The sequence below is a fragment of the Rousettus aegyptiacus genome, unplaced genomic scaffold, assembly GCF_014176215.1.
Source record: "Rousettus aegyptiacus isolate mRouAeg1 unplaced genomic scaffold, mRouAeg1.p scaffold_m13_p_3, whole genome shotgun sequence".
In the NCBI taxonomy this organism is placed as follows: domain Eukaryota; kingdom Metazoa; phylum Chordata; class Mammalia; order Chiroptera; family Pteropodidae; genus Rousettus; species Rousettus aegyptiacus.
This window is the reverse complement of record NW_023416306.1, coordinates 122,876,018-122,903,944: the sequence shown is the minus strand read 5'-3', so window position 1 is coordinate 122,903,944 and position 27,927 is coordinate 122,876,018. Positions and strand designations below refer to the sequence as shown.

The window sequence follows — 27,927 nt, the reverse complement described above, 5'->3', positions numbered from 1 at the left end:
TTTTGAAATCCTAAAGCCCCTGCCAAAGTTTTGTATACCTTTTTTAATTTTCTGAAATTTAAATACTTTAGACTTTAAATGGTTCTGGACCACGACTTATCATGCAAACCCCACATATGTGTTTCCTGTGGTGTTGAAAGAAGAGCTTCTCCAAGCCTCGAAGAGGGACTTCTGTTCTGATGAAAACAGCCATCTATCCCCATTCACCCCAGGCCCGTGCCCCCCGATCCTTGATTCTCTTGCTTTCTTTGTCACAACTACATCCACTACTAACTCTTGTAGAAAATGCCCCACTTCCTGAAACAGACACATAAGAGCAGCTAGAAATTCCCTCTGGTTCCCACTATGTGTGCAGAAAAAGCTTTCGTTTTCCTCTGTAGTGCCAGGCATGCTGGAGTATGAGAGTCTGCAGGGCATTTCCGGCCTCAAGCCCACGGGCTTCCGGAAGCGGTCATCCAGCATAGATGACACCGATGCCTACACGATGACCTCCCTGCTGCAGCAGCTGAGCTACTTCTACAGCACCATGTGCCAGAATGGCCTGGACCCAGAGCTCGTGAGGCAGGCTGTGAAGCAGCTCTTCTTCCTGATCGGGGCGGTCACCCTAAACAGCCTCTTCCTGCGCAAGGACATGTGCTCCTGCAGGAAAGGAATGCAGATCAGGTGAGACCCACAGACCACCACTCAACCTGGAGAGGCTGTCCAGAAAGAGTGCTGGGGAAGGCCGAGGCCACAAAGTCCTGCCCCTCCCTCCACAGGAGCCATAGTGCGGGGGGATGTGTACAAGATGACTCTTAGAACCTTAGTGATGTGGGCCTTCTGGTGTGCAGCCCCTCCTCCCATCACCCTGCACCACCCTAACTTGGCACTTGAGCAGAGTGGCTTCAACAGGGAACTAGTAATTGTATATTTTAAATTCTGGTCCTCTGTGATTATCATGCACTCAAGCAGCATTTATTGACCACCGCCCCTGTGTATTGCAGAGATGATGGTCGATAAATGCACTACCTGGTAGAGGGTACAGGAAACAAAGGAAGGGGAATTTGATCCCTGCCCTTGAGAAGCTCAAAATACCTAAATAATTCAAGGCAACTATGATTAAGTCAGGAACAAGCAGTGTGGGAAGTGCTTCAGAAAGGAGAGACTGTGATTGACAGAAAAGCTAAAGAAACCTGAGGGCTGTGTATTGAGTGATTTTAAAGAGAGAGAAGCACATTCCAGGCAGGGGAAATGAGGCGAGCAGGACCCCTCCTCAGGCAGCAGCAGACAGCTCTGTCTAGATTAGACAGAGGTGTGTTTTGGGAGCAAGAAGACTAAGGTAGAGCAGTAGAGCAGTAGGTTGGATCCAGACTGGGGGCATCTAGAACGCCTGGCTAAGGGGTTTGGGATTTATCCTAAAGACATGGAATCTACAGGTTTGAAGTATGTCAACTTCTCTTTATCTCTAAGTGGAGAAACACGGATCCTGAGCTATTGTTTGAATTAATACTGGCAAATGATTAGGAAACACATAGTATGGAGTAACTATTTCAGATTTTTATAGCATGTATAGGAATTTGGTACCTATATGTGATATGAGAACCTGAGGTGGTGATGATGGCAATAATATATATAAGAGAAGGAGACAGAAAGTATATGAAGTAAAGAATTAAACTTGAGGCATCCATTGCATATATTTAGCATTAGTGAAACTTGGAGTTGGGCACCCCTACAAACCCTACTGGCAAATTCCCATGACACCGGGTTGTGGTTTTCAGGTACGAGGGGATATTCAGAAAGACTGGGCTTTGTGGACCTTTTATTCTTCATTGAGAAAGGAGAGTCCTGTTTATTTCACAAACTCCCAGCAGATGCCCTGTAGCTCTGTGAGGTAGGTTTCAGCCCTATTTAAAGTAAAGCCATAAACCTAAATGCTCCAAGAGAGCCTTTGCCAAACAACTCTCATTTCCATCAGGAGCTCCCTCAAGATGTGTGAACACACAACATGCATGAAAAGGGACATGAGCGAGCCACGTGACTCTAGAACAACTGCTTTTGAGACTATTCCCACAGGTGCTGGGTACTTCTTTCTTTCACCAATTGAAAGTGGCCATCATGGAGGCAATGCCATTACAGTGCCTTGCTCTGAGCAGCGCATGCATTTTAGAGACATTCATTCGTTCAGGTATTAAGCTCCTGCCTAAGCAAGGCCCACAAGGATTTGTGGTGGCTTTACAATGAAAATACAAGCAACACAATAATAAAACATGAACACAAGTAGAAAATGAAGACCAAAGAAAAGAGATTTTTAAACAATGAACAGAGTAGCTTGAAAACTGACTCTGGGCTTTCTGGCTAACAGGACAAAAAGCAAACATCATCAGCTCTCTGGTCTCATTGGGTTTGGTGAGACAGACCAGTTCCTGAGAAGATATAAAGATTTTCCTAGTAACTAATTCTTTTTTGTTCCTACTCAGGAATTATAAAAACAATGTATCATGTGGAACTTTATCTCACAGACTGCACATCTGCATTTTACAGCAAGTTTCATCATGGCTGCTTTGCCCAGAGACCTTTGAGAGTAGCCTAGGTAGGGTTTGTGGAAGCAGTTCTGTTAGGAAGCAGAATAATATGGCCTGAGTACAGACATTGCTCACTGGCCTGAGGGGATCTGAGGAGATTGTGAAAGGCATTGATTTGGGTCTCAAAGGACAGGTAAGATTTCAGCTGACCATGAATTAGAGGAATGAGCACACGCCTCAGTGAAGGAAATCGATGGCAGAGTATGAATAGCCCTCTTTGAAAGGAGCATCGGGAGTGATGGGAGAACCTAGAAAGATCAGTTAGAAAGAGAAGGTGGAATGCCAGCATAAGAAATGCATGCTTTAGTCCACCAGCGGTGGCAGGCACCACAGGTTTTTTTTCTTTTTCAGAAGGTTTTAAACTATGAATTCAATTTCTTTAATAGTTTTAGGACTAATCAGATTACATATTCATCTTAGGTGATTTTTGGTCATTTCTGATTTTCAAGGAACTGGTCCACTTCATCTAAATTGTTGAGTTTATATGCACAGAGCTATTCATAATATTTTCCTATTCTCTAATTTCTGTAGCAATATCCCCTCTTCTGTTCCCATGTGGCTAATCTGTGTGTTGGTCAGTCTTCCTAAAATTTTATCAGTTTTACTGATCTTTTTAAAGAACCAGTTTTTGGTTTAATTTTTTTTTCTTTTTAAATTTTAATTAATTTCTGTTGGTTTTTATTATTTTATTCCTTCTGTTTACACTTATTTTGTCCTTCTTTTTCTAGTTCCTTGAGGTAGAAGTTGTGATTATTGATTTTGAGACCTTTCTTTTCCAACATAAGCATTTAATGTTATAAATTTTTCTCTAAGTACTATTTTAACAATATCCCACAAATTTCATTTTGTTTTATTTTCATTTTTTGTTCGGTTGAAGATATTCTCTAATTTCCACTGAGTCCTGCTCTTCAACCCATGGATTATTTAGAAGTATGTTGTTTAATTTCCAAGTGTTTAGAGACTTTCTTGTTACTTTTCTTGTTATTGATTTTCAATTTAATTCCATGATAGTCAAAGAACATATCTTGTCAGTCAAACTCTTAGAAACAGAAGGTAGAATGGTAGTTGAAACTGATTAAGATGGTAAATTTTATCTTATGTTTTCTGCCACAGTAAAAAAAATATCTCAAGGTACATACAGGTTGAACTATACCATAGTTGATGATACTGGCGTCACTAACTATCCATTTTGCCCAAGACTTTCCCAGGTTTATTTTTAAAATAAAAGCTAAATATTTTTGCATTTAATAAAATAACAAACTTTGATTTCAGTTCTTTTTAAATTCATTAAGATTTGCTTTTATGAGCATACATATGGTTTGCTTTTGTGCATGTTCTATGTGCAGTTGAAAAGAATGTATATTCTGCTGCTGTTGGGCGGAATGTTCTATTAATGTCAATTAGACTCAGTTTGTTGATGGTGTTTTTCACTTCTATATCCTCACTGATTTTCTGTCTTTTAGTTTTATTGATTACTGAGAGGAGTGGTGAGGTTTCCGACTATAATTACGGATCTATCTATTTCTTCTTTCAATCTGTTTTTGCTTCATGTATTTTGAAGTTCTGTCATTAGATACATACACATTAAGAATTATTTTTATGTTTTCTTGGTGAATTGGACCTCCTGTCATTATGTAAGGTCCTTCTTTATTCCTCCCTAGTAATTTTCTCTGCTCTGAAGTCCACTTTTTCTGAAAGTCTATTTTTTCTTTTGATTAGTGTTTTTATACCTTTTTTTTTTTTCATCCTTTTATTTTTAACCTAACTTTGAAGCTTCTTGTAAGCAGCATATATTTGGGTCTTTTTTAATCTAGTCTAACTATCTGTGTTTCTTAATTGGGGTATTTAAACTGTTTAAATTTAAGGTAACTATCAATATACTTAGATTAAGTCTATTATTATTTTCTATTTGTTTCTTCCATGTTTTCCCCCTGATAGTCTTTTTCAGACATTTTTGGTTTATTTGAACATTTTTTGTACCCCTTTTAAATTTACCTAACATACCTCTTTGTTTATTTTTTAGTGGTCGCTCTAGGAATTACATATACATACATAACTTTCTCAGTCTGTTTAGACTCCATATCTTACCACGTTAAGCAGAATATAAAAAGCTTATCATCACATATTCCCCTTTACCCTCCCTATTTTATATTTCAGTTGTCTTATGTATTATATCTACATACATCAAAAACTCTAGCAATGTTGTAATTTTTAGTTTGAACCACCCAACATATTTTAAAGAACTCAATAGGAAAATAATAGTCAATTATATTTACCCAGATATTTACCATTTCTGTTATTCCTTTTTCATTTCTTAGTTCCAGGTCTCATTTTTTCCCCCAAAAATCTCATTTTGATATTATTTCCCCTAGACCATCATAATTCTTAGAACCATGAATTATGAGAGCTGATCATCTGATTTAACCCTCCATGTTATAAACAAAACTGCTGGACTTTGGTCCTAAGGCTCTCAGTGAAGTCTGGTACCCTCTTAGGACACACTGGGGGATTCCGTACCCTCCCCTAACATAATCTAAATGGATCGCCCACTGTTCTCTGCTCCTCTGGCTTTTACTTCAGGTGCAACATCAGCTACTTAGAAGAATGGCTTAAAGATAAGAATTTGCAGAACAGCTTGGCCAAGGAAACTTTGGAACCTCTCTCTCAAGCAGCCTGGTTGCTTCAGGTCAAGAAGACCACAGACAGTGATGCCAAGGAGATCTATGAATGCTGTACCTCCCTGTCCGCTGTGCAGGTGACTGGGCTTGCTGAGTGTCTTCCTGATACTCACCAACAGATTGTGTAATTGGCATCACTTTTCCTGGCATAGCCAGCCATGGAGCGTACCTGAGCATGCTTTTGGGGGAGCATAGTACTTCCTATGGCCTACCCTCTTATCTAATAAGTATTTATTAAATACTGACTCTAGGCCTTAAAAACACAAAAGCTTATGTGACATATTCCCTGGCCAGTAAACTTAGAGATGTGTATAGGGGTGGAGGTGGGGGGGTGCAGGGAGGCGGGTAAGGAGGCAGAAGGTGACTGTAAGTGGGGAATGGTCTTACTGTCATCTAATTATGTGATTTGTCTTTGTTTCCTTCTACACTCTTTTCACCTTGTTTTCTTTTCTTGCAAAGAAATAACACATGGTTCCCCAAGCCAAATTACAATATAAAAGAACTACCCATGATTCCCAACAATTCCCAAACCAGCTAAACCATTATTTCATGTACAGAGTTGTCTTTTTTCATGGTCTAACACCATCTTCTGTGCTGTTTGCAGATCATAAAGATTCTTAATTCATACACACCTATAGATGACTTTGAGAAAAGAGTGACTCCATCGTTTGTTCGTAAAGTACAGGTGAGATCCTTAAGAATGTGCCTTTTAATTTTTAGTTAAATTGATGTTAATTAACATTATAGAAATCCAGGATTAAAGTACATTTACCAAACATTCACATTAAAGGCACCCAACGAAGGCAGATTCCCCCAGTTCTCAGAACCCATTTTAGCCCCATGGGAAACACCAGAGCCATGACACACTCTGTGTTGCTTCAGCAGGTCTTGTTTCTTATCATTTTCTGAGCGCTATGCAAGTGAGCAGAGGCTGAATGGAAACAGTGACCTGTGTACCCAGTCTTCTTATTTGAATCCCTAAAGTTTCTTCCCCAATGAACTAGGGCAGCAGTTCTCAAAGTTTCGTTCAAGGATCCTTGGGGGACCTGGAGACCCTTTCAAATGTCTGCAGAGTCTTCCTTTTTCTCATTGCATATCTGTATGAGGCTGACCTTTCTTCCTATAGTTCAACCAAAACAACATATCACAGTAGTTTCAATGCATAAGCAGATACTAGATTCTACTTGTCATATTAAGTCAGACATTGAAAAGATTTACAAAAATATAAAACAATACCACTTCTCACTAATATTTTTGTTTTCAAAAATATAGTCATTTTTCAAGAAAAATAGGTGAATATGTCTTGGGTTTGTTTTTATTTTAATGAATTAATATTTTAAGTTATTGTTTTAATTACTAATATGATAAACATTAATACTTAGACCCAGTGAGGGCTCTTTGAAGCCCTCATTAATTTTTAAGAGTATAAAGGGGTCCTGAGACCAAAAAGTTTGAAAACCACTAAACTAAAAAAAAAGATGAGTGTGATAAAAATTTAATACTTGAGATCTGCCCATGTTTGGGCTTAGAATTATGCCATGAGAATAGATAAGAAGAGAAAACAGATGAATTTACAGTCCGTTTTTTCCTGTGGGAAATTAACTTCTGAAGTGAAACAAAGCAAATAAATGTTCGCGAGAGCTGATTTGGAAGTCCTGGATAGACCATTTCACCTCGGAATTATGCTATCAAAAGCTCTTTTGTGTGTTGTCTCACACGATTTTGGAGGAGCGTGTCGCGAGAGATACAGTTGTTGCATTTTCCTTACTCTTGACATCCAGATGGCGATAAAGCAAAATGCACTGGTGTCCTCATTCGTTTCTCCTCTGGTTCTAATTTCAGGCTCTCCTGAACAGCCGCGAGGACTCATCACAACTGATGCTGGATACCAAATACCTCTTTCAAGTCACGTTTCCTTTTACCCCCTCTCCCCATGCTCTGGAAATGATCCAGATTCCCAGCAGTTTCAAGCTAGGCTTTCTCAATAGGTTATAGCAGAAGAGGGAGTGAATGCATTTTTCCCTTGATAGCTAAATGAAGGTCAAATATGAGGGATGTGGTTTATTTATTGTAATTGGAAATGCTCTGGGATGTGATTTAAGGAAGAAAATAAGAATTCTTCCAAATGACATCTTCTGTCACTCATAGTGATGGTGTGTTGCCATTATCATTTTGTAAAAATTAACACGTACCAGCTATGGCCATGTCTAGCTTTGGAATCTCAACTGGCTTTTACTAGAACTCCTAAAAGGCTTATATTTTCTTCTGTGTTCTCTTGGTCTAAATCTTGTGACAAGGCTCCACCCAGAGAGCATGAGATCCAGTGACAGTGTCTCCCAAGTTTTCTAAGGTTCATGTGAAGCCCAGGTACATTTATGAAGCCACAGTGGAGTCCAAGGCTGAGTCTTCCAGGAAATAATTCCACTTGGTCACGATGGCCTACTAAAAGTCCTCTCACCCCATGCCTGTTGATGTGTAGGGGTGAGTTTCATGGGCTCTTTTACTAAAAATGCTCCTACATAAAAAAATATTTATTATCTCACACTCCTCTGATTTTTAAGAGACTACTCAATTTGAAAGGAATCATATGAAGTATTTTTATGTATATATCTATTTAAAACTAATCTATTGTTTAAGCTTAATTGCCAGGACATTTATCATCTTCTCCAAAGGAACATTTCTTTAAATTTTATCTGCCAACATATACCATAACTTTTTCAAAAACGAGACTTAAAAAGGCAACCTACATGATTTTCTCTATCTTATCAGCATTCAAATATGTTTTAAACTTTTCTCATGAAAATAACTGAAGAATTACATCAGTTTCCTCCTTTTGAGATATCTGTGTTTCCCAAGTTTTATGGGAACCAAATGTTCCTAGTACCCTTCACACCTTCTCATTCCTTCCGTTCAGAGCGTAAATTGTCATTTGATGAGCCCTGCTAGCCCGTGGCCCCAGCACCTTCCTGTAGCACCCCAAGAATCCAAAATGGCCCTTCTGTTTCTGACAGTCACAGGCAATAGGTGTGATTCTGTAGCACAGACATACCTTAGAAGTAGAAATAATACATGATTATCAAGCAATATCACCCTAGTAGTATATAATATCTTTTCATATTATAAATGATTTAATTTAGTTCATTTATATACATTATATATTAATAAGTGAAAAGTAGAACTTCGTTATATTTTAATCAATAAAATAAATTCTCATACGAATTGGGTTATGTTCTTTCAATTGCTAGATTATATTTTTAAGTGCACAAGTTTTATGCCTTTCTTTAAGGATCATACTTAAAGATGCTGGAATCTTTATAGAGTCAGAATATCTCATAAAACATATGTAAGACTTTTTAGAGAGGAAGTAAATATTCCCTAAGTCTTGGCTCAGGTTGTGTCTCCATGGGGCTCCCAGACTGTGCCAGACTGAGGGCCTACTTGGCAGAGATTTGGCTGGGTTTTTGATCCTCGCCATGGCCTTCCCCATGCCTTCCAGACCTTCCCTATGCCACTAGGAACCCATTACCCTTACTTTTCAGCTCCCATTACTCTGGGTTCGTGCCCATTTTACAGCAGCTACTCTGAGCTGTAAGCCAGTAATGTTGCCCGTTTCCTCTGCTAGCCCGTGAGATCCTGGAGAGCAGGTCCACAAATTACTTACTCATCTCTTGATGCTGGCAAGGTGGGAGAGAACCACAGAACCAAAATCCTATTGGAGGTGGCAGGATTTGAGGGTGAGGAAGGGGTGTTGGTCAGCCTTGGAAAGGAGTAGGTCTTGTTTGGGGATAAGACAGGGGACCTGCAGAGGCTGAGAAGTTTGAGCATAGAGTTGGGTTAGTGCGGCTACCTTCACCCCACCGTCTAGATCAGTTTTACAAAGCTGAAGGTGGGAAACGTGGCCAAAATTAATGAGGTGCTGGTGGGATAAGGGCTAAGAAGGTGGGAGATGCTGATAAGCCACAGATGAGTGTTAGCTGTTGCTCAGTGGAGCAGGGAATAGATTCACAGGGTCAAACCTGTGAACTCTGCTTCCCACTCAGGGCAGAGAACTGAGCTGGAGAAACTGGTCAACAGGGGTCCTGAAGGCACCTGGGGGTATAGATGGGCAGATGGTTCAAGAGGCAAGTGATGCAGACAGCAATGAGTGCCTTAGCGGTGAGCTGCAGGGGGGCAGGAAGGAAGCAGCTGAGCTGTAATGCCCAGATAAGGAGATTAGATGGATACAGTCCCTTTCACACCTTCCAGCTGCAGCTCTGACTTCTCACGTTTCTGCTGATCAGTTCCAAGCGTTGACTGTGGAAGGTATGTATGTGTTAACGTTTAACTAGAATACCCAGACTTTCTTAAATGCTCAGAGAAGTGTTCAGATGTGTACACTGCGAGGTGTTAACAGTGGTCTTAGTGGTGGAAACACAGGTGAGGGATGGGGCTGGTCTTTAATCTGTTCTAATTTTTCTATAATTCATGTGCATTTCTTTTGAAATATGTTTTGTTTTTTAAATATATTTAGTATTGGAAGCAGGAGAAAAGAAACATTTTAAAATCACTTAATCAGTTTTAAAAATTGATCCAGGTCACACTTTATATGTCAACATAAGCCTCAGAGTACAGCTTATAGAATTGAAAGAAGTTTTTGACACTAACCATTTCATAGTCATAGTAACTTTGGGAGATAATGCCACACTGTCATGTGTTTTATTATCAATAGTTTATTTTTTATTGCATAAACATACCAATTTATTTGTCTAATCTACTCTTGACGAACATTGGGGGATTTCCAGTTTGGAGCAATTATGAATAAAACTGCTGTGACATTCTTTTCTTTTCTTTTTTGGTACCAATTTGTACTCTTGCCAGCAAGGAATGAGGTCCAGTTCGCCACATCCTTGCCCACATTTCAGATTGTCAGTCTTTTTCATTTTAGGTTTATTGGTGGGTAAGTAGTAATGTCACAGTGTGATTTTAATTTGCTTTTCTTTGATGATTAGTGATGTTGAACATCTTTTTATGTGTTTATTGACCATATGAGTATCTGCATTTGTGAAGTGTCTGTTCAAGTCTTTCACCATTTAAAAAATGATTTTTATTGAGATGTAATGCACATAACATAAAACCCACCATTTTAAAGCTTACATTTTAGTGGTTTTTAGTCTATTCACAAGGATATGCATTATCTAATTCCAGAATATTTCTACCACTTTAAAAAAGAAACCCCACATCCATTAAGCAGTCACTCCCACCCCCTACCTACTCCGAGCCCCTAGCAACCTCTAATCTTTCTGTCTCTGTGGATTTGCCTATCCCTGACATTTCATAAATAGAAACATAATTTGTGGCCTTTTGTGTTTGGCTTCTTTCACTTAACATAATGTTTTCATGGTCTGTCCATGTCGTAGCACACATCAGAGCTTCATTCTTTTTTATTGCCAAATAACATACTACTTTATGGATATACCATATTTCGTTTATCCACTCATCAGTCGACGGACATTTGGATTGTTTTCACTTTTTGGCTTAAATGCTGCTACAGACACCCGTGTGTCCGTTTTATCTTGTGTACATACCTAGGGGTGAATTTGCTGGGTCACATGGCAGTGACTCTAGCTTTCTGAGAACTGCCAAACTGGTTCTTGTGTTTGCACCGTTTTACATTCCCACCAGCAAGTATGAGGGTTCGTTTGCCCATTTTAATTGGGTCAATGAAGCATTATTTTAAAAGTAAAAAGTGGAGATGCCCTGTATACCCAACAATAGAAGAGTGGTTTAATAAATTACCATACTCCAGAGTATAGACTAATACTAAAGTTATTACAAAAAAATAGATCTCTAAGTACTTACTGCATAAGTTAGGTGAAAAAAAGCAAGTAGCTAACAGCCCCAGTTATATAACTGTCAAAGCTTTATCTGTGGTGCTAGAAAAGTCTGGAAGAATATGCACCAAACTAAAGAAGGGGAGTAGATGTTGGACAGGTAAAAGAACTTTCGCTCTGGGCTTTCTGTTTTTGACATTGAGTCTTTAAAAGGGAATATAGGGTAGTGAAGGTTTTTTGGTAATTTTTAGACCATGTATTTAGGTGAAACATTTTAAAGAAATTTTATGCTTGGCATAGGGTTAGGGGAAGTTTTGAGAAGTTCTATGAACTCCTTCTGCAGAGAAACTTCATGTCAAACATGTTGAAATGAGACATTTTTATCTTTTTCTTGTCAAAATGCTCATTGAAGTATTTGCTCTAGCTGTGAAAAAGTTCCCTCGTCATAAAAAGGGTTATTGACAACAAGTACAATAAAATGTTCTCAAATTAAATTTAGCTCATGATATTAATACTAAATGAAAAACATTAGGATATAAAAACATAAACAGTATACACAAACAGCATGACCCCAATAGTCCTAAAAATCTATTCTTGTGTACATCAAAATGTGAAAAGGAGTCTCTGTAGGCAGTGGGATTATAGGTGATTCTTTTCTTCCTTACAACTTTTTTATTTTTCCAAACTTTTTACAATGACCATGTGTAATATGTATGGTTTTAAAATACAATAATCTTTCAAACTTGGTTTGTGGCTTCCCATGTTTAACCAACCTGATCTAAAATGCTAGCTATGTGATATGATTTAAGGTTGATATGACTCAAAACTTGTGGTCTGCATTAAAAAATGGTGTTTTCCAAGAATATGCAATGACATGTGAAGATGAAAACACTATTAAGCAAAAAATTAATGTTCAAGTTTTGAACTTGTATATAACATGTATTTCCACTTTTTAAATGAGTATACGCATATATGCTGATGAAGATACCAGAAGCAAACATAAAGTGCTAACAGAGGTCAACTATTTGTTAGTATAGAGCATGTAGGTGACTAATTTTCCTTTTTCATGTTCTTCTGTTTCCAGTTATTTAATGAAAACATGTATAGCTTTTACAATTTGAAAGAATTTTTTAAATTCAGTTTGGGAAGGAAAACATTGTCTCTATCCAGATTTGGAACATTGGCGATGTTTTTTCAACTCCTCTTTCGTGAATTCCCATCCTTCAATTCCTTCCCCATCCTGGTCCCTCGGTTCCTCTCATCTTCCATTCCTGCTGCTGCTACTCTGTCCAGAACTCATTCCCTCTTCCCCAGAACATAATAACAATCTCCTAACCTAGTTGATTTTCCTGCTGTACATTCTGTCTCTGACCTACTTTTGGAAGCACAAATGCTGGAATAATCCACTTGAATGACGTTGCTACCTTGCTGGAAAACCCATGGCTCACCTTCCTAATGCTATTACTTGGAGTCCTCAGCACGACCTTGTGACTGGCTGCTTTGGCAGGCTTGGGCAGTAGAGGGCAGCATTACTGGACCTCTACCACAGGCTGGGCTCTGGTGGGTGGACTTTTCATGCTCTTTAACTCACATGCGACAAAGCAGAGCAGCTTGGTGGTGCCAGCTCCACAGTAAGGGTTGTGGAGTCCCACGACATACAGATTCAGGCTCCACACTGATCTTGAACTCGTTTAATCCCTCCACACTTCCTCAACGGGAACACAGATGTCCTGCCTCCTGCTCAGGGTGGCTGTGAACAGTCAGGGTCGAGCACTCTGGTGGTCAGTAGATGGTTCCCTTCTGATCTCTCACCCTTAAGGGACTGTCCTCTATTCTTTTGTTACTTGGAGATCCCAAGAACTATGACAGCTGCCCCTTTGCTGTAGGAGTTCAGCTCAATTCATGAGCTCCTCCTCCTCCAGCTTCAAGGTGACCTCTGCAAGGTAGACATTCCCCTCAGAGGTGTTCCCACTGCTACCTGCCCTACAAATACATCTCTTGCAAACTTGGCTGTTGAAAAATGTTCAGGGGGGTCATTTCTTTGAACTTTGACGTGGCCCAACACGGCAGCTGCTCCCTCCCATCTTGACCTCCATGACCCCTCAGCCTCCCAAACAGAAACCTAGGAGACATCTTAAAATGTCACTCTCATCCCGACACGTCGCCAAGTCCAGTTCCTTCTCCTTCGTAAGTGTGGTCCACATCCATTCCACAGCATTGCTTTAGCTCAGACCTTCATCCTTTCTTGCCTACGCTGTGGCCATAGGCTCCTTTCTGCAATTTCCATATCTCCAGCCTCACCCCTGCTTCCCTTCCTGCTGCTGCAATTGCTGCTATTACAACCACTCACAGGACAGCATAACATCTCTGGAGCATTCATTATATATCCAGCCTTGAGCTAAGTGCTTCATGCACTATCTCTTAGACTTCTCCTGACAAACCTATAAGGTAGATTTTAAGATCCTCATTTGATAGATTAGCAAACAAAGATTCAAAGAGGTTGAGTAATCTGCCTAAGTAGTGGGGCCAGGATCCAGCCAGTCAGAGGCAGCACCTTTAGCCACTAGATGGTTTTGCTTCCTCGAGTTTGCCCTCCCTTCAGTGGCCTGGGCCTGTCGACGTCTAGGTGAACAAGCAAGGACCCTAGGTCTGTGGCTGTCAAATGCTTAATAAGTAAGTGGGAAGCTGCATTGCTGGCAGGGAAGCAACACCACATCCCTCAGCCTCATGGCATTGGTTGGGGTCAGGCTTCACCATTGACTCTAAAAGTTTACCTTAAAGGGAGGAGCTTTTTAAGTTCGAAATGATACTATTCATTGCAACTATGCTTTCCATTTTGAAGCCCCATAGGATTAATACTGGGCCTATTGTGTCTCTTTCTGCAAACTGCCAAAACAACCAGTTAAATGTGAGTTTAGAAAGCTTATTGTCTGATACATTCTCACTGATAAAATAAATGAGTTGATGTTGACCCAGCCTGTTGTAATGAATCAAAGGTTACAAATTAACTGCATATACTTTATCCCACATATAGAGTTCTGAGCAACTACCGTAATAAAGGGAAGATGAACTTTAGAAAGGCTTCTTCTGTTAGGTTTTCTCACACACTTACATCCCTTTTTTTATATCTCTTTTTTAGCTTCACCTCGAATAAAAGATGTGTGATCAAACCTTTCTAGTTAATGTTTTTGGCTCCTGTGACAAATGTTTCAAACAAAGGGCTCTGAGACCAGTTTTCAAGAAATCTCAACAGCTCAGCTATTGTTCAATGTGTGCAGAAATTGTAAGTGCCACTTTTTTAAAAATTTAAGTAGTTACCTATCTTAAAATGATGTCTAATGCGAGGGTCCTGTGACAGATGGGTTGTTGTAGAAACAGTTTACACATACAAACACTTTCAGCAGAGCTGGGCAAGGTATAGCAACATAGTATGGGATGTTAGGATGTGGACTCTGACTCCCTGGGTTCAAATCCTACTTCTGTTCCTTGGTAGTTGTGTGCCAATAGAACTCACTTCTCCCAGGAAGTCTGTTTTCCCATCTGTAAAATAGGAATAATAGCATCTATCTCATAGGATTTTGTGAGAATCAAATGAGTTTGTTTGACAGTGTTTAAAACAGTATCCAGCACCTGAAATGCTCAGCGATTGTTTTAGCTATTGTTTTGGTTGTTTTTTGTTTGTTTGTTTCATTTTGTTTTGTTTTGTTTTTAGAGTTAATGCTTTTTTTCTTCTGTCTTCTATTGGCCTTTGCAAGCAACCAAGCTAAAAGGAACACTGGAAAATAAACAGCCTGTGAGCACCTTTTCAAAAGCCCAGAGCCAGCTGCCCCCAGGAACAGCTCTGGACCATACAGGGCCTCAGTAGTGAGCAAAATTAAGCTCAAGGAAAAGTGCTCCTTATACCCAAGCCTTTAGTGAAGGCTAAGGACTGAACACAAATCCTAGCATTTTTCAAAGTACTCAAAATAAAATAAATCCTGACCAGAGGTGGCTATGCACTGATCTTATATTCAAATCTTGAATTATGTTCAGATGTAAATGTATATTCAGATCTTACAGCAAAAATGTCCACAACATGACTAAAGCCCTAGGAATTGGTACTACAGAGGATTTGCAAAGCTGTGCTCAGGTATACTTATGAGCTGAGCCCTCCACCTGGTCAAAAGTGGTAAAGCACTCTTCTCCAAAAGCCTAATAAGAAATCCCCAATTAACACATTTTTTAAAACCCTATATCAAAGAGAGTAAATGTGGTCTTTACATTTTATTTAACTGAAGAGGAAAAGGCAGTATTCATTCTCCTGGTCCCATTGTAACCTCTGACAGTGATTTAAAAAAAAATCATTTCCATACAGCAAATGGCAAGTAAACAGCCCAAGCTTTTGATGTAGCATATTAACCCTGATCTCACAGGGTTTAAGCTCAGTGTCATGGTCTTCTACCTACAGCACATTGTGTTCTGAACTTGGCTCTCCAAGTTGTCAAACTGAGGACATTCAGTTCTTAAAATAAGCCTGCTTCCTGGTGGCTGCCCTACCAGTCTGGAGCAGTGCTATTTACTAATCTAGCTCTTCTGCTTTTTAAACAACTTCCTTTGTGGGCAGAAGCAGCCCAGATTCTCAGATATCTTGTACTCTGCAGCATCATGGATTCTCCCCAGGATAGATGTCCTGCCTGGAAATATTCTTTTGGAGACAGTCACCAGCTATCTCTACCACAGGCACTTGGGAGTTCCCAAATATTCAGACAGCCTCCTTTTGCTGAGGAGAAATCCAAATGACTGACAGCTACTTTTATCTGGGCATTCAGGATTGTATAGACACAGCCCCGATCCTTTTCATGAATAGGAGCAACCTGTTATATCCACTACTGATGAAATGTAGCAGACCTCAACTTTTCTGATCTCCAGCTTTCTCACTGAAAAAAAAAAAAAAAAAGCTAGTGAACGCCAAAGTACAGGAAGGCACTTTGCAAACTTTTCCAATCATGAAAAAGTTACATGGCCTCATCTCTAGATAGTAGACTCTCCAGATTTGAGGGTGTTGGGGTTTATTTTACACAGAGAACCTCGAGAGGAGGGCACACACATCATAGTGAAGCACCATTCAGCCCAGGTCTTTGCAGAATGGCAAACTCACACATCCCGTGATGGCCCAGGAGGTGTCAGCCTGAGAAGGTATTCAGATGCTGCTTTACCCAGGCCTTCTGGGATGACCCTTGTGAGAAGTGTCCCCCGTGACCTAGTGTCTCATTTAAATTACCTCCTGTGAATTGCTCAAGTGTATCCGGCAGCCTCAGTAATAACAACAAGCACATACTGTGTGCCATGCATCACTCTCAGCACTCCAAGGAGTCACTCCTGTTGAGGACACTATGAGCAGGGTGTCATCTCCGTCTACAAATGAGGAGCCTGAGACACAGAGGAATTAAGTAGATCACCCAAGGACACAAGGCACAGCCACGATTTGCCCCCAGGCAGTTTGATCTAGATAGAGCCTGTGCTCTTAACTTTTTGCCAGATAAACTCTTAAGCAGATCTAATATTTTTCCTTTTACAAATAGATGAATATATCTAAAACATTTTATGTTTATTTTTTAATTTCATATTTTATGTATATATTTATATATTGTTTTAGGTATACATGTAATGAACTAACATCGACCAAGCACCTACCACATGCCAGTTATTATGCTAAACACTGAGGATAAATGATGAATAAACCTGTATTGATGGGAATGGAGAAGGGCACTGGCAGTTAATGAGCATGTTATGATGGAGAGGTCAGCTAAGAGGGTCATTCGTATTATCTGATTTAATTCTCAGAACAGCCCCATGAAATAGATTTTCTAAATAAAGAAACTGAAATACTCAGAATCTAACCCCGAAGACAACTGTGTATAGATTTAATATAAGATTACTCCAACTTTTCTTAGGGCGCAGAATAGTAAGTCAAAACTAGATTCCTCAGGAAGGGAGGGGGAATACAAAGGGATGGGGATGGCACCTAAGATTCTACTTGGTGATGTTCACTTTAAAATTTGTCACCTTGATCTGCCTTCCCATTCTGTACACAGACATACATTGAAGGTCATGGAGAGGAGAAAGGGAGAAGCCATGAGTTGGGTCCTCCATCCCGAAGTCCCAAGGCATGTAGCTGAATGGATCCAGGCTGCCAGGGTCCAAATCGTGCCTTTGCCTCTTTCCCAGAGTGTGAACCATTTCACCTTTCTGTGCCTCAGTTTCCTCATTTGTAAAATGAGGATAGTAATACTCATTCAGGGTGACTGTTGTGCGTGGTTAACGTAGAGCACTTGGGACACTGCCTGACGCTGCAGGAGACTGGAAAAAGGGAATGTTTGAGTCTGCCAGAAATTCACTAAATTTGCGTCCCTGAGAAAACTGTATAGCAACTCTTCTTTCTAAGGCGGAGGAAGCTGCTTCAGAAATGCCATGTGTGAGATCACTGGGCATGGTCTCAGAAACCCGGGTCTGGACCCCGTGAGCCACCCCCACCTCTCTCCATCCCGTCCCCTCGGGAACTTAATTTCCAAGTGAAGAAAGGAAAAGCAAAACCAGGAGCGGGCCTGCTAGGGCCACAAAGACCCCAGAGCTTCCCGAAAGCCAGAACTCGTTTTATTTTTGGACATTTAAGTCAACAAACGAGGAAAGTTTTCGGTTCGCTATGGGGGGAGCATCACAGTTACCCGGGATCGGTGGCACGGGCTGGGCCTCGTTGCCCTCTCCTCTCTGCAGGTAGAAGGCACAGGGCAGCGTACTAAGTCCTAAAGAGGGGAGATGTGTGCGGGGGAGGGGGAGAGGAAGGGCTGTGTCACTAGGAGTCCGCCAGACTCTCGGGAGCCGGGCAGTCCTGAGTTGAACTCCCAGCTTGGCCCCCACGACGTGCGTGACCTCCAGCAAGTCTGGAATCATCCCCGAGTCTCGGTTTTCCCACGGGTAAAATGGGTGCGAGCCTCCCCACCCCCCTCCCGGGGGCGGTGTGCGCAGCAGCGCCGCCGCGGGCCCGGCCCTGGGCTGCGGGGCCGGGGGCGCGGGGCCCGCGGGCGAGGCGGGCGGGGAGGGGGCCGCCGCAGCCCGGCTCGCGGCCGCCCGCGTCAGCGCCGGAGGGCGGGGCCGCGCGCGGGGGCGACTGCGGCTGCAGCTGCTCGGGCCGCCGCTCGGGCCTCCTCCCGCAGCTCAGCCGCATCCCCGCTCTCCGCTTCCCTCCCCGCCGCGTCCCGGCGCGAAGATGGCCACAGACGGGCTGCACGAGAACGAGACGCTGGCGTCGCTGAAGAGCGAGGCCGAGAGCCTCAAGGGCAAACTGGAGGAGGAGCGGGCCAAGCTGCACGACGTGGAGCGTGAGTGCGGGCCGGGGCGGGGGCTGCGCGCGGGGGGGCGGGTCGAGGAAGCGAGCCCGGGCTTCGGGGAGCGGGTCGCTGGCGGCCTGGGCCCGGGCCGGGATGCGGGCCTTGGGTGCCCCGGCTGCAGGTGAGGCTTGCGGAGTGGCCGCGAGCCCCCAGGCGCGCGGAGGTGGGACCCGAGCTGGGCGACCCTCGGCAGCTCCGGGCACCTTGCAGAGCCCCCACCCACCTCAGGGCCGGGGCGCCTGGTGGTGGCAGCCCCTGGCCGCTGGCATCCCGAGGAAGGATCGTGGGACCGGTTACGGTCATCACCTGCCAGGAAGATGCAAAGTGATTGCATTCCTGCCCTTCCTGGGCGGAGTGGGGTTTATGGGGGTGTCAGTAGTGGTCAGTGCAGCGGGTCCGTGTGGGCGCGGCCTAGGATAAACTGTTTTTCAATCACTTGGCCTTCTCCATCACTGTTGTGTCTTTTCTCAGTTTTGGTTTTACACGGACCATACTCTTTAAAAGCTCTTTTTTTTTTTTTTTTTTTTCAAAATAAATAAAAGCTCATTTTTCAAATTTGTTCCCTCTCCTTGGGGATGGAGAGCCAGCCGGATGGGGAAAGAGAAGCTGAGGTATTTACCAAATCCAACCATTTAGCTCATTTAAAGCTGTTTTTAAAAGCTTTTGGATGGATACAGTATGATTCGCGTAAAAGAGCAGCAGCAATCTTAAACAAACTTACATTATTGACCACTACCATAGTTCAGAACCGGCTCTGGGATTTTTATGAGTGAGCAATTAAATGGTCAGGTGAAATGACTTTTGTTGGGATCCGCTTCCCTTTATCGCGTCCAGTGGTTCCTCCTTAGCAGAGCTTGGACTTGGGGCCAAGCATGGGGATGTGGCCTTATCTGCTTACTTTTCAGCTCTGAGGGTGGCAGCGCCCCTTTGCTGAGCAAGACCTCCCCTTGGGGCCCTCAGGCACACCTTCACATTGTGCTCCTGCTATTCCTATTTCATACCACCCCCTTTAAATTCTATTTGGAAAAGAAAAACGGGTTCATAGTAGGTCCTTGAGCACCTGATTCCTCTCTTTGACAATCACTTGTAGAAGCGGGTGACCTGAGTGTAGAGTGTGCAGTGCTATTTAAAGGGACCTCCTTTAAATAGGAGGCACACTGAGCCCCTATGAAACCTGTCCAGCTACAAATAACCATAAACCCCTAATGAAGTAGTTAAGCAAATTTCTTTTTCTTACATAACAAAAATGAGGGTAGACAAGCACCAGCTTTGGTTCAGCTGCCCAACATGCCATCAGGGACCCGCACTTCTTTCTTCACCACCCTGAGAGCATTGGCATTTGCCCCATGATTATCACTGCCACAGCTCCAAACATCACAGCTGTATCCAGAGCAGGAAGAAGGAGGAGTGTGGATACCAGCCTCTGGTTCTCCCATCTTCACCTGCCTATAAGTCAGATGTTTGAGTTGAAAAGATCGGAAACTCCGGCTCCTCCGAGGCTCCTGCCATTTGACTACCCTGCCTCTTCTCCTCCCCCAAGCTGATGTCTCCTCTCAGCCAGGCTCCCTCATTTCTTAAGGACTTTGGCACATGGCTTGAGCTTTTCTTTTGACCCTAGGCCCTGCCCCATCCCTGGTGTCTTCAGTGTTCATACCCTCCTAACACACTGACCTCTCCCCCCATCACATTCCTCTGGGATCTTGTTAGCACTCAGACCTGCTGCTACTCCTCTGACCACTGCCTCTCCCCGTGGAGATCTCCATGATCTGGGGTCACTGGGCTCTTCTCTCTTCTAGTCGCTCAGCCTCTTCCTGTACGTTTTTACATTTTGATGGTGGTATAGAGATGGCCCTGTGACCCTTACCCTATTTGGGGAAACCTCTTTAGGCCATAAGCTTAAAGTGACCAAGCCATCCTGGTTTGCTTGGGACTCCTGGTTGTAAAATGGAAAGTTCTGCCTCCCGGCCCTTTAGTCCTGGGCAAACCGAGACAGTTGGTCAGGCTTCTGCTGGCTCTAACTTGCCCAAATGCTTGGCTTTAAAAAGCACCGTGAAATTGTAGAACAAAAACCTGTAGGAAAAGTGAACTCTTCCTCATTTCTTCACCTCCCATCCTTTGACCCCTGAGACAGCATCCATTCTGTGGTGCCCTCATCCCCAAGTGCAGACCCTCAGCCGACATTACATACAGGAAGTGGCTTATGTAGGTGGCCTAAGGGAAAGCCAACTTACATCAAATTCCACAGCACAGCGCCTCATGCCTCCATCCCTGCCTTTCCTGTTATTTCTCCAGAACTCCACGCCCTGGATGTTTCTCCTTTTCTCTTCTGCTTGCCTTCTACAGTTTGTAAGTGCTTCCTTGCTTGAGTCTAAGGCATTTTCGAATCATGAGGTTACATCCTGTATTAGTTTCCTATTGCTGTTGTACACATTTGCACAAACATAGTGGCTTAAAGCAACATAAATTTATTGTTACTGTTCTGGAGGTCAGAAGTCTAAACTGGGCCAGCAGGGCTGCATTCCTTCTGGAGGCTCTGAGGGAGAATCCATTGCTTGCCTTTTTCAGCTTCTAGAGGCCATTTGCATTCTTTAGCTTGTGGCCTCATGTCACTCCAATGCGGTTTCTGTCATCACATACCCTGATCACCACTCTTATAAGGACCCTTGTGACTGCATTGGGCCCACCTATATAATCCAAAATAACCTTTCCATCTCAAAATCCTTAATCACATCTACAAGGTCCCTTTTGTCACAGGTTCTTGGGATTAGGATGTAGACATCTTTGAAGGGCCTATCACTCAGCCTTTAAAACTAGAGGGGTTACCTGCTTCATACTCAGTCTTCAGACACAAAAAGGTTTCTTCTCTCAACACCCCCACCCCGTTTCCTTACAGAGACAAAAGCAATGGGTATTTATGAGAAAGGTCAGGGGAACAATTACATTGATAGAAGGAAGACATGTCCGTTGGTGCAGACAATATAACATAGCCATGTTAGTTCTAAACAGTGTTTTTAATTTTTAGTCTGATAGTCATCAGTTCAGTAGCCATTATAACTGCTTTCTTATTATCTTTGCAGACAGTTCTTTGAGGGCACAATGTTACCTTAGCCCCAGTGCAAAGGTTATTTTGCCCTGTTTTAACATTCTAAAGATTCGAGCCATAAAATGTGTAAGGCAATTCCTCTGATGTGGCAGCTCCAGCTCCATTTCAAAGTGGCTCTTTTTTTGGGGGAGGGGGGGTGGCGCACAGATTTTATGCTGCAGCCTTGAACGATTCTGATTTTATGGTGTAGAGAGAAATCTAGGAAAACCAAATTTCTGGAGTAGTCCGAAGTACATATGTTGATTTACTTTTTTCAAGTTCTAAGGAAAAGCGCTGCCAGTACTGAGGCTTAGAGAGGAGTGAGTTTCCCTTTGGGTAATCCTCTTCCTGGCTGCTCTTCCACGTGCCGCCTGCAGCCACCAGGGGGAGCAGGAAGCCAACCTGCCTTTCATTTCCTCTCTGTACTTTAGGTCTGTATTCATCATGCACAAGAGCTAGACAATGCAAACGTTTCCAGACTACCGTCATAATAAACTAATGCCCTCTGTAGCAAATTTAGAAATGTGGAATAAAATAAGTCATCCATAGCCGCACCACCCAGAGGTAGCCACTTTTAATAGTTTGATGTATTTCATAGCTTATATTTTCATGTTTGTGTATGTATTTGTACACATACTTAGGATTGTACTAGGTAGAGAGTTGGAGCCTAGTTTTAATTTAACAGAATGGGTTAAAGAGCTCGCCATGTCATTTACAGTTTTTTTTAATATCAGTATTTAAAAATTATCATATGATATTCCATATAGTGTTCCATTTTAAATGCCGTGCCATAGCTTAACCCTTCCAACTTTTCACTGAGGAATTCAGGGTAGGATTTTATTTATGTGGCTAATACATGGTTTTAAGGCAATTCAAAAATCTCTTACAAACACAAGTAAGGTAATGTGATTATAGATGTTTTCCTTCCATCCAGGTGTTGAAGGATTTTTATACATCCCACCCCATTTTACCTTGGGGTAGAATCAGAATGAGTTTTTAAAAATTAACTTTAGATAATTTTTCTTCCTTATTCCTTTGATCTACCAAATAGTCGCCATAAAAAGCCCGTATATTGTTACGAAATTTAGAAAATGATTCAAGATCATTTTTAAAATACTCTATTTTCCTATTTTAGACATCTTTGATCTTGTGTTTGGTGTTAACAATCAATTTCACAGTGTCTATTTTCAGGGAGATTTTAGAGCTGTCCATGCTCAGGTCATTTTTTTCATGGCCACATGGAACAACAAGAAGGACCCCTGTTGCACTTTTACTCTACGAATTTACATGGCTTGGATTCTTGTGTGTTGACCTGCACACTAGGCATTTTACTTTAAGTTCATGCGTGCACAGATTATAAAATAAATGGCAAAACTATTCTCTGAAAGTTGAGAAGAAGCCACATCTTGATGGAAAGTTAATCTTTGCTGAAACCAGAATTCTAGACGATTTCCAAGGCCCCATCTAGACAAGCTCTTCACAATAAATGGTCGATAACGGCAACACACATGGAAAGCTTTTAAAAATGTTCTTTCTCTCTGACTCAGCAATGCCATGAATTGGAATTTATCTAAGGACTAACACAGTATAAGGGCTTCATAGCAGCCCTGGAACAAAGTGTCTACCAGTAAGATTTTGGATTATGGCACATCCATACACTGGAATGTTACGTAGTCATTTAAAACGACAGATAATTACATGACATGAAAAGACATCCACAAATGTATCAGGTGGAAAAACAGGTCTCCAAAATTATATGTGGAGTATGATCCGCTTACCCACATATACGTGTGTGCATATATGTAGAGAAAAGGTCAGAAGGCTATCTACCAAATGTTAGGAATGGTTAGGCTAAGCAGAATTATAAGTGATCATATTTTTCTATTTTGTGATTACTTCCAATGGACACACACTTCTATAACTACATTTAAGGAAAAAACTCTCCCTGTTTGTAACCTCCTCTTTTCATTCTTCCCTTTTCTCTTACCCTTAACACAATCTCTGGTTTTCATGGCCCTTCCTTTTCAGAAGCCCTCTCTCCTCTAGGTTATGTTGTCCAATTTTCTGGACCCCAGACCCTAGTACTACCACTCTACATTTTTTATTCCTAGCCTGGCAGATAACCTGCTAGGCGCTTTAATTTGTTTTCTCAGTTAAACCTCAGAACATCCCCATGGATTAGGTCATTGTCTTCCCTATTTTGGTTGGGTGAGTCATCTTCTCCTTCTTCCTTTTTTTTTTTTTTTTTTTTTTTTTTTTTTTTTTAAAGAAGAACATTAAATAGCTGTGACTGTCCTAGTGCTGAATTGAGGGAAGCAGCAATAATATCAATGTGACATTTCAAAGTAAAATGCTAAATAGACTGTGCTCACAACTCTGAGCTGATTATAAGAATTTAGAAAATTCAGTCTGTTTCTTGACTTCATTCAATATATTTTGTGAAGCATATTATCTGTAAAAGACTAATGTGCTGTTTGTGGCAACAAAGAATGCAATGTTTTAGCAGCAGCGATGACGTAATAATTGCACATTCATGTAGCACTTTAAAATTCAGCAATTATTTTTAACAGTTTGAGAGTTCACAAAGACTTTTAACCTATTCATACTTTTGTTTATTTATCACAAAGAAATGGGGCAACTAAAGGAAACCAAGACTTTTTAGAGAAGTGGCTGATTCCAGGGCTAGAGCAGGGAAAGAATGTGAGCCTGCAGTGAAAAGTGCTCAGGGAATGATGGGAACACATCAGAAGGGCATGGGAACCTGCTTAGTGTGGCTCCCACTGAGCAAACCAGGGACTATTTTGGCATCAAAATAAATAATAATAGTAAAGGACTTACAGCCTCTTAAGTAAGGTAAGAACCTATGTGTCCATACTAGTATAAACAAATGAATGAATAAGTTGGGGAGGAGGGAAAGCTCCTCTTTATATTAGAAAGCCAACTGAAAAAAAGCAGAAGGAATGATGGAATTTGAAAAATCACCACTCACCACCCATCCTAATAACCAGCCCAGGTAAAAATCATTAATGGATATTAAAACCAGGGTATTCAAGTTTGTGGAGTAACTACATATTTATGTAGTCTCATCCCCACGAAATACTTTTTCATTACAGAAAGCAAAATGGTAACTCTGCAGTGGAGAAACCCCGCAGACTCCACCTTAACTAAAGGATCAGAGTCAATATTGCCAGTGAGGGGACCAGTGGACAGCAGGTGCCTCCTGACAAGTCACACTGACAGGAACTAAGCATCAGCCTGTGCTGTTCCTGCCAAATTTGCCTTACCCAAACCTAATCTTGAGGAAGCATCAGACAAGCCCAAAATGGGGAACAAAATAACTGGAGAGGGACTAGAGAAACATGACAACTGCATGCAACACGGGATCTTGGGGTTTCTATAAAGATACTGTTGGAACGATAGAAAATATCTCAAGGTCTGTAGATTAGACATGGCATTGTTTCAGTGTTAATTTTCTGACTATGATACTGACGCTGTGATTATGTAAGAGACTTCCTTGTTAGGAAATGCACACTGAAGTGTTTAGAGAAAAGCGAGGACGAAGAGCGGGGGCGTAGGGGATGGAAGAAGGAAGGAAGGCTTTCCCTGGAAGGGGTGCTGTTGCCACAGGGCTTACATCACAGAGTCAGCCCCTCTCAGCCCAGACTCCTGATGGAAGGGAGGCGGGTGCTTCCCCAGTAAGCATCAGCAGCTCCGGGCTGAAGAAAGGCCCAGCTGAGAGGTTTAGAGGAAGGAGACATGGGCACAGCCTCTACTAGGAAGGGAATAACACTCTACAAGGGGGAGAAGCCACATCACCCCCAACCTGCAGGGTTTCTCACCTGCACGATGAGAGGCCTGGACCAGACTGTCTCTTTGGCCCTTTCCACTACTTAGTGAGAATTTGTCTCCCTTAGAAACTCATCAGTGACAGACTCTCCATCAGCCCGTCAAAAACTCTTTCTTGGATGTGGTCCCATAGTGTAGCAGTTAGCATGTCTGTTTTACACGCAGAAGGTTTTGGGCTCATGTCCCCCAGTGGAGCCACAGTCTATGGTCTATGGCCATGCCACCCTGAACAAGCCTGATGTCTAATCTCAGAAGCTAAGCTGGGTCTGGCCTGGTTAGTACTTGGATGGGAGACCACCTAGGAAGGCCAGGTGCTGTAGGCATAAATAATAATAAATTAAAAACATAAACCTCTTCCTCAAGAAAGAGGCTATCGCTCCAGCCCCTGAGAGATTGATTTTTGGAGCTCCTTCCTGGGTGTAGGGACCTTCTGTAGATCATATGTTTAGACTTTTAAAATACTGCCTTAATCTCTACCCACACTAAGTTCTCAGTAAAAACACAGGGATATGATTTGGTGGTTTGTGCTTTCTTTCCTGCAATGTGTAAATGGGTGTCCTACCATATCCCAGGCCTGTGCTAGGCATGGGGGGAGGGGATCAGTTAAAAGTCACAGTGCTTTCCATTGAGCAGTGTGGCTGCACATTATGGCACCTGCAGGACAATTTTTGTGAAGTCACTTTTCCTTGTGACTAGAAAGTGGTAGGTAAAAAGAACCAGAAACCCTAGCTTTGCTCCCAGTTAGTTGTATGAACTTGTAGAAGCCAAATAACCTCTGTGAGCTTCGGTCTCCTCCCCTGTTAAATGGGGATAATGATCTCGCTCGGCTGTGTGCTGCCTGCCTTGCAGAGCTGTGGCCCTCCAGCCAGAGAATCCTAGGCAGTGCTTTATAGACACGAAGTAGTCTTGTTGTTAGTTCCTCAACGTGCATGTATGAAAGTGCTTTGAAAGCTGTGGGGTCTCAAACGCAGAGAATGACAGTGTTGTCATTACCCTCTACCGAGCTTCAGAAGGAGAGCATCGTGAGGGCACAGTAGTAAAGAGCAGGAGACTCAAGCCATGGCCACAGAGAAAGACCAAGTTTTTCTGGTGCCAGCATGTGGCTCAGAGCCTGGTCCTTGGTGACAGACTTGACCGTGGCCTTGTCTTTTCAGTGCACCAGGTGGCAGAGCGGGTGGAGGCTCTGGGGCAGTTTGTCATGAAGACCAGGAGGACCCTCAAAGGCCACGGGAACAAAGTGCTCTGCATGGACTGGTGCAAAGATAAAAGGAGGATCGTGAGCTCATCGCAGGTACGCTGCACCTACTGTGTGACCGTGAGCAGGTTTCTGACTGTACGGCTAAGGGAGATAAAGGCTGCCCTTGAAAAAAAAAACCTTTTGTCATCTTTATGACTTGTCTTATTCTCCAAAGGACGTGAGTTTAGCATGGTTCAGAATTCTCTTCTATACCGCAGAACTTCACTAATTTGGAAAGATTTGGAATTGTAAACTCTATTTGACAAACCATTCAAAATTATTTCTTCCTGAGCATATTTGATAGTCTTATTTGTGAGTAAAACCATTTTTTTAAATGGGGGGGGGTCCCGCAAATTTAGGGCGTAAGTGGTTGAGATTCTACCATAGCTTCTTTCAGTTTAAAAGTTCAGCAACCTAAAAGCAACAAATGAACAGGACAAACAAACAGAGACTCATGGACATGAGCTATAGACTAGTGGTTACCAGAGGATAGGGCGTGGGGGAGGAGGGGGAAGGAAGGGGGGGGGTAAAGGGGATCAAATGTAGGGGGGTAGGGGAAGGATGAAGTGAGTAAAGGGGATCAAATATATGGCAGCTGAAGGAAACTGGACTTTGGGTGGTAATCACACAATAGAATATACAGATGTCAAATTATAATGTACACCTGAAAATTATATAATTGTGTTAACCAATGTTACACCAATAAACTTAAAAAAAAAAAAAGATCAGCAACTTTTATGCCCTAAATAAAACAAATTTAAGATATATTTTTTGTGAAGTATAATTTTTCATTTAATTTTATATAGTTGACATAGTTTATTTTACATCTATTAGTTATCTATTTCTGCACAATATATCCCAAATTTTAGCAACTTAAAACACAAATACTATCTTATGTGGTTTCTGGGAATCAGGAACCTGGAGCGACTTAGCTGGGCGGTTCTGGCTCAGGGTCGCTCATGAGGCTGCAGTCATCCAACAGCTTGATGAAGGCAGAAACTCATTTCCAAAATGGCTCACTCAGCTATTGGCTGTAGGTCTTGGTTCCAAATCATGTGGACCTTCCCATATGGTTGCTCATGCTGTGATAGCCGGCCTCCTCCGGAGCAAGTGATCAAAGAGAGGGAGATGTAGGCAGAAGATCTGTGGCCAGATCTTGTGCGACCTGGACACAGAAGTGACATTCCATCACCTCTGCTGTATTCCATTGGTCATGTAGACCGACCCTGATATAATGATGGAGGAGCCTAAACGAGGGTATGAGGATCAAGAAGCTGGTTACCTCTACTTAGTACTTTTTATATTAATTTTATGTTACATGTATTGAGCATAAAACTTTATGCTGA

The 27,927-nt window shown here is 42.1% G+C and overlaps 2 protein-coding genes and 1 pseudogene across 8 annotated transcripts in view; all 3 read left to right on the top strand.

Moving 5' to 3' along the window:
- The window catches only part of MYO5C (myosin VC), an 85,085-nt gene extending 76,725 nt beyond the window's left edge, over positions 1 to 8,360 (top strand). The window contains exons 38-41 of one of the 3 annotated variants that reach the window (XM_016162688.2): positions 381 to 663; positions 5,142 to 5,316; positions 5,844 to 5,924; positions 7,082 to 8,360. In XM_016162688.2, coding sequence (XP_016018174.2) covers positions 381 to 663; positions 5,142 to 5,316; positions 5,844 to 5,924; positions 7,082 to 7,234 — 692 coding nt within the window. In that variant the 3' untranslated portion in view covers positions 7,235 to 8,360. Of the gene's footprint in view, positions 1 to 380; positions 664 to 1,757; positions 2,022 to 5,141; positions 5,317 to 5,843; positions 5,925 to 7,081 lie in introns of those variants that run through there. The other 2 variants (XR_001599155.2, XM_016162689.2) reach the window with 2 other exon arrangements.
- Positions 8,361 to 8,598: 238 nt separating this feature from the next.
- The window catches only part of GNB5 (G protein subunit beta 5), a 40,824-nt gene continuing 21,495 nt past the window's right edge, over positions 8,599 to 27,927 (top strand). Inside the window, exons 1-4 of one of the 5 annotated variants that reach the window (XM_036238959.1) lie at positions 8,599 to 9,541; positions 14,189 to 14,332; positions 18,296 to 18,407; positions 26,499 to 26,635. In XM_036238959.1, the coding sequence (XP_036094852.1) occupies positions 14,207 to 14,332; positions 18,296 to 18,407; positions 26,499 to 26,635 (375 nt within the window). In that variant the 5' untranslated portion in view covers positions 8,599 to 9,541; positions 14,189 to 14,206. Of the gene's footprint in view, positions 9,542 to 10,311; positions 12,258 to 14,188; positions 16,225 to 17,783; positions 17,803 to 18,203; positions 18,408 to 26,498; positions 26,636 to 27,927 lie in introns of those variants that run through there. The other 4 variants (XM_016162693.2, XM_016162697.2, XM_016162696.2 and 1 more) reach the window with 4 other exon arrangements.
- On the top strand, positions 25,552 to 25,667 carry LOC118600616 (annotated as a pseudogene).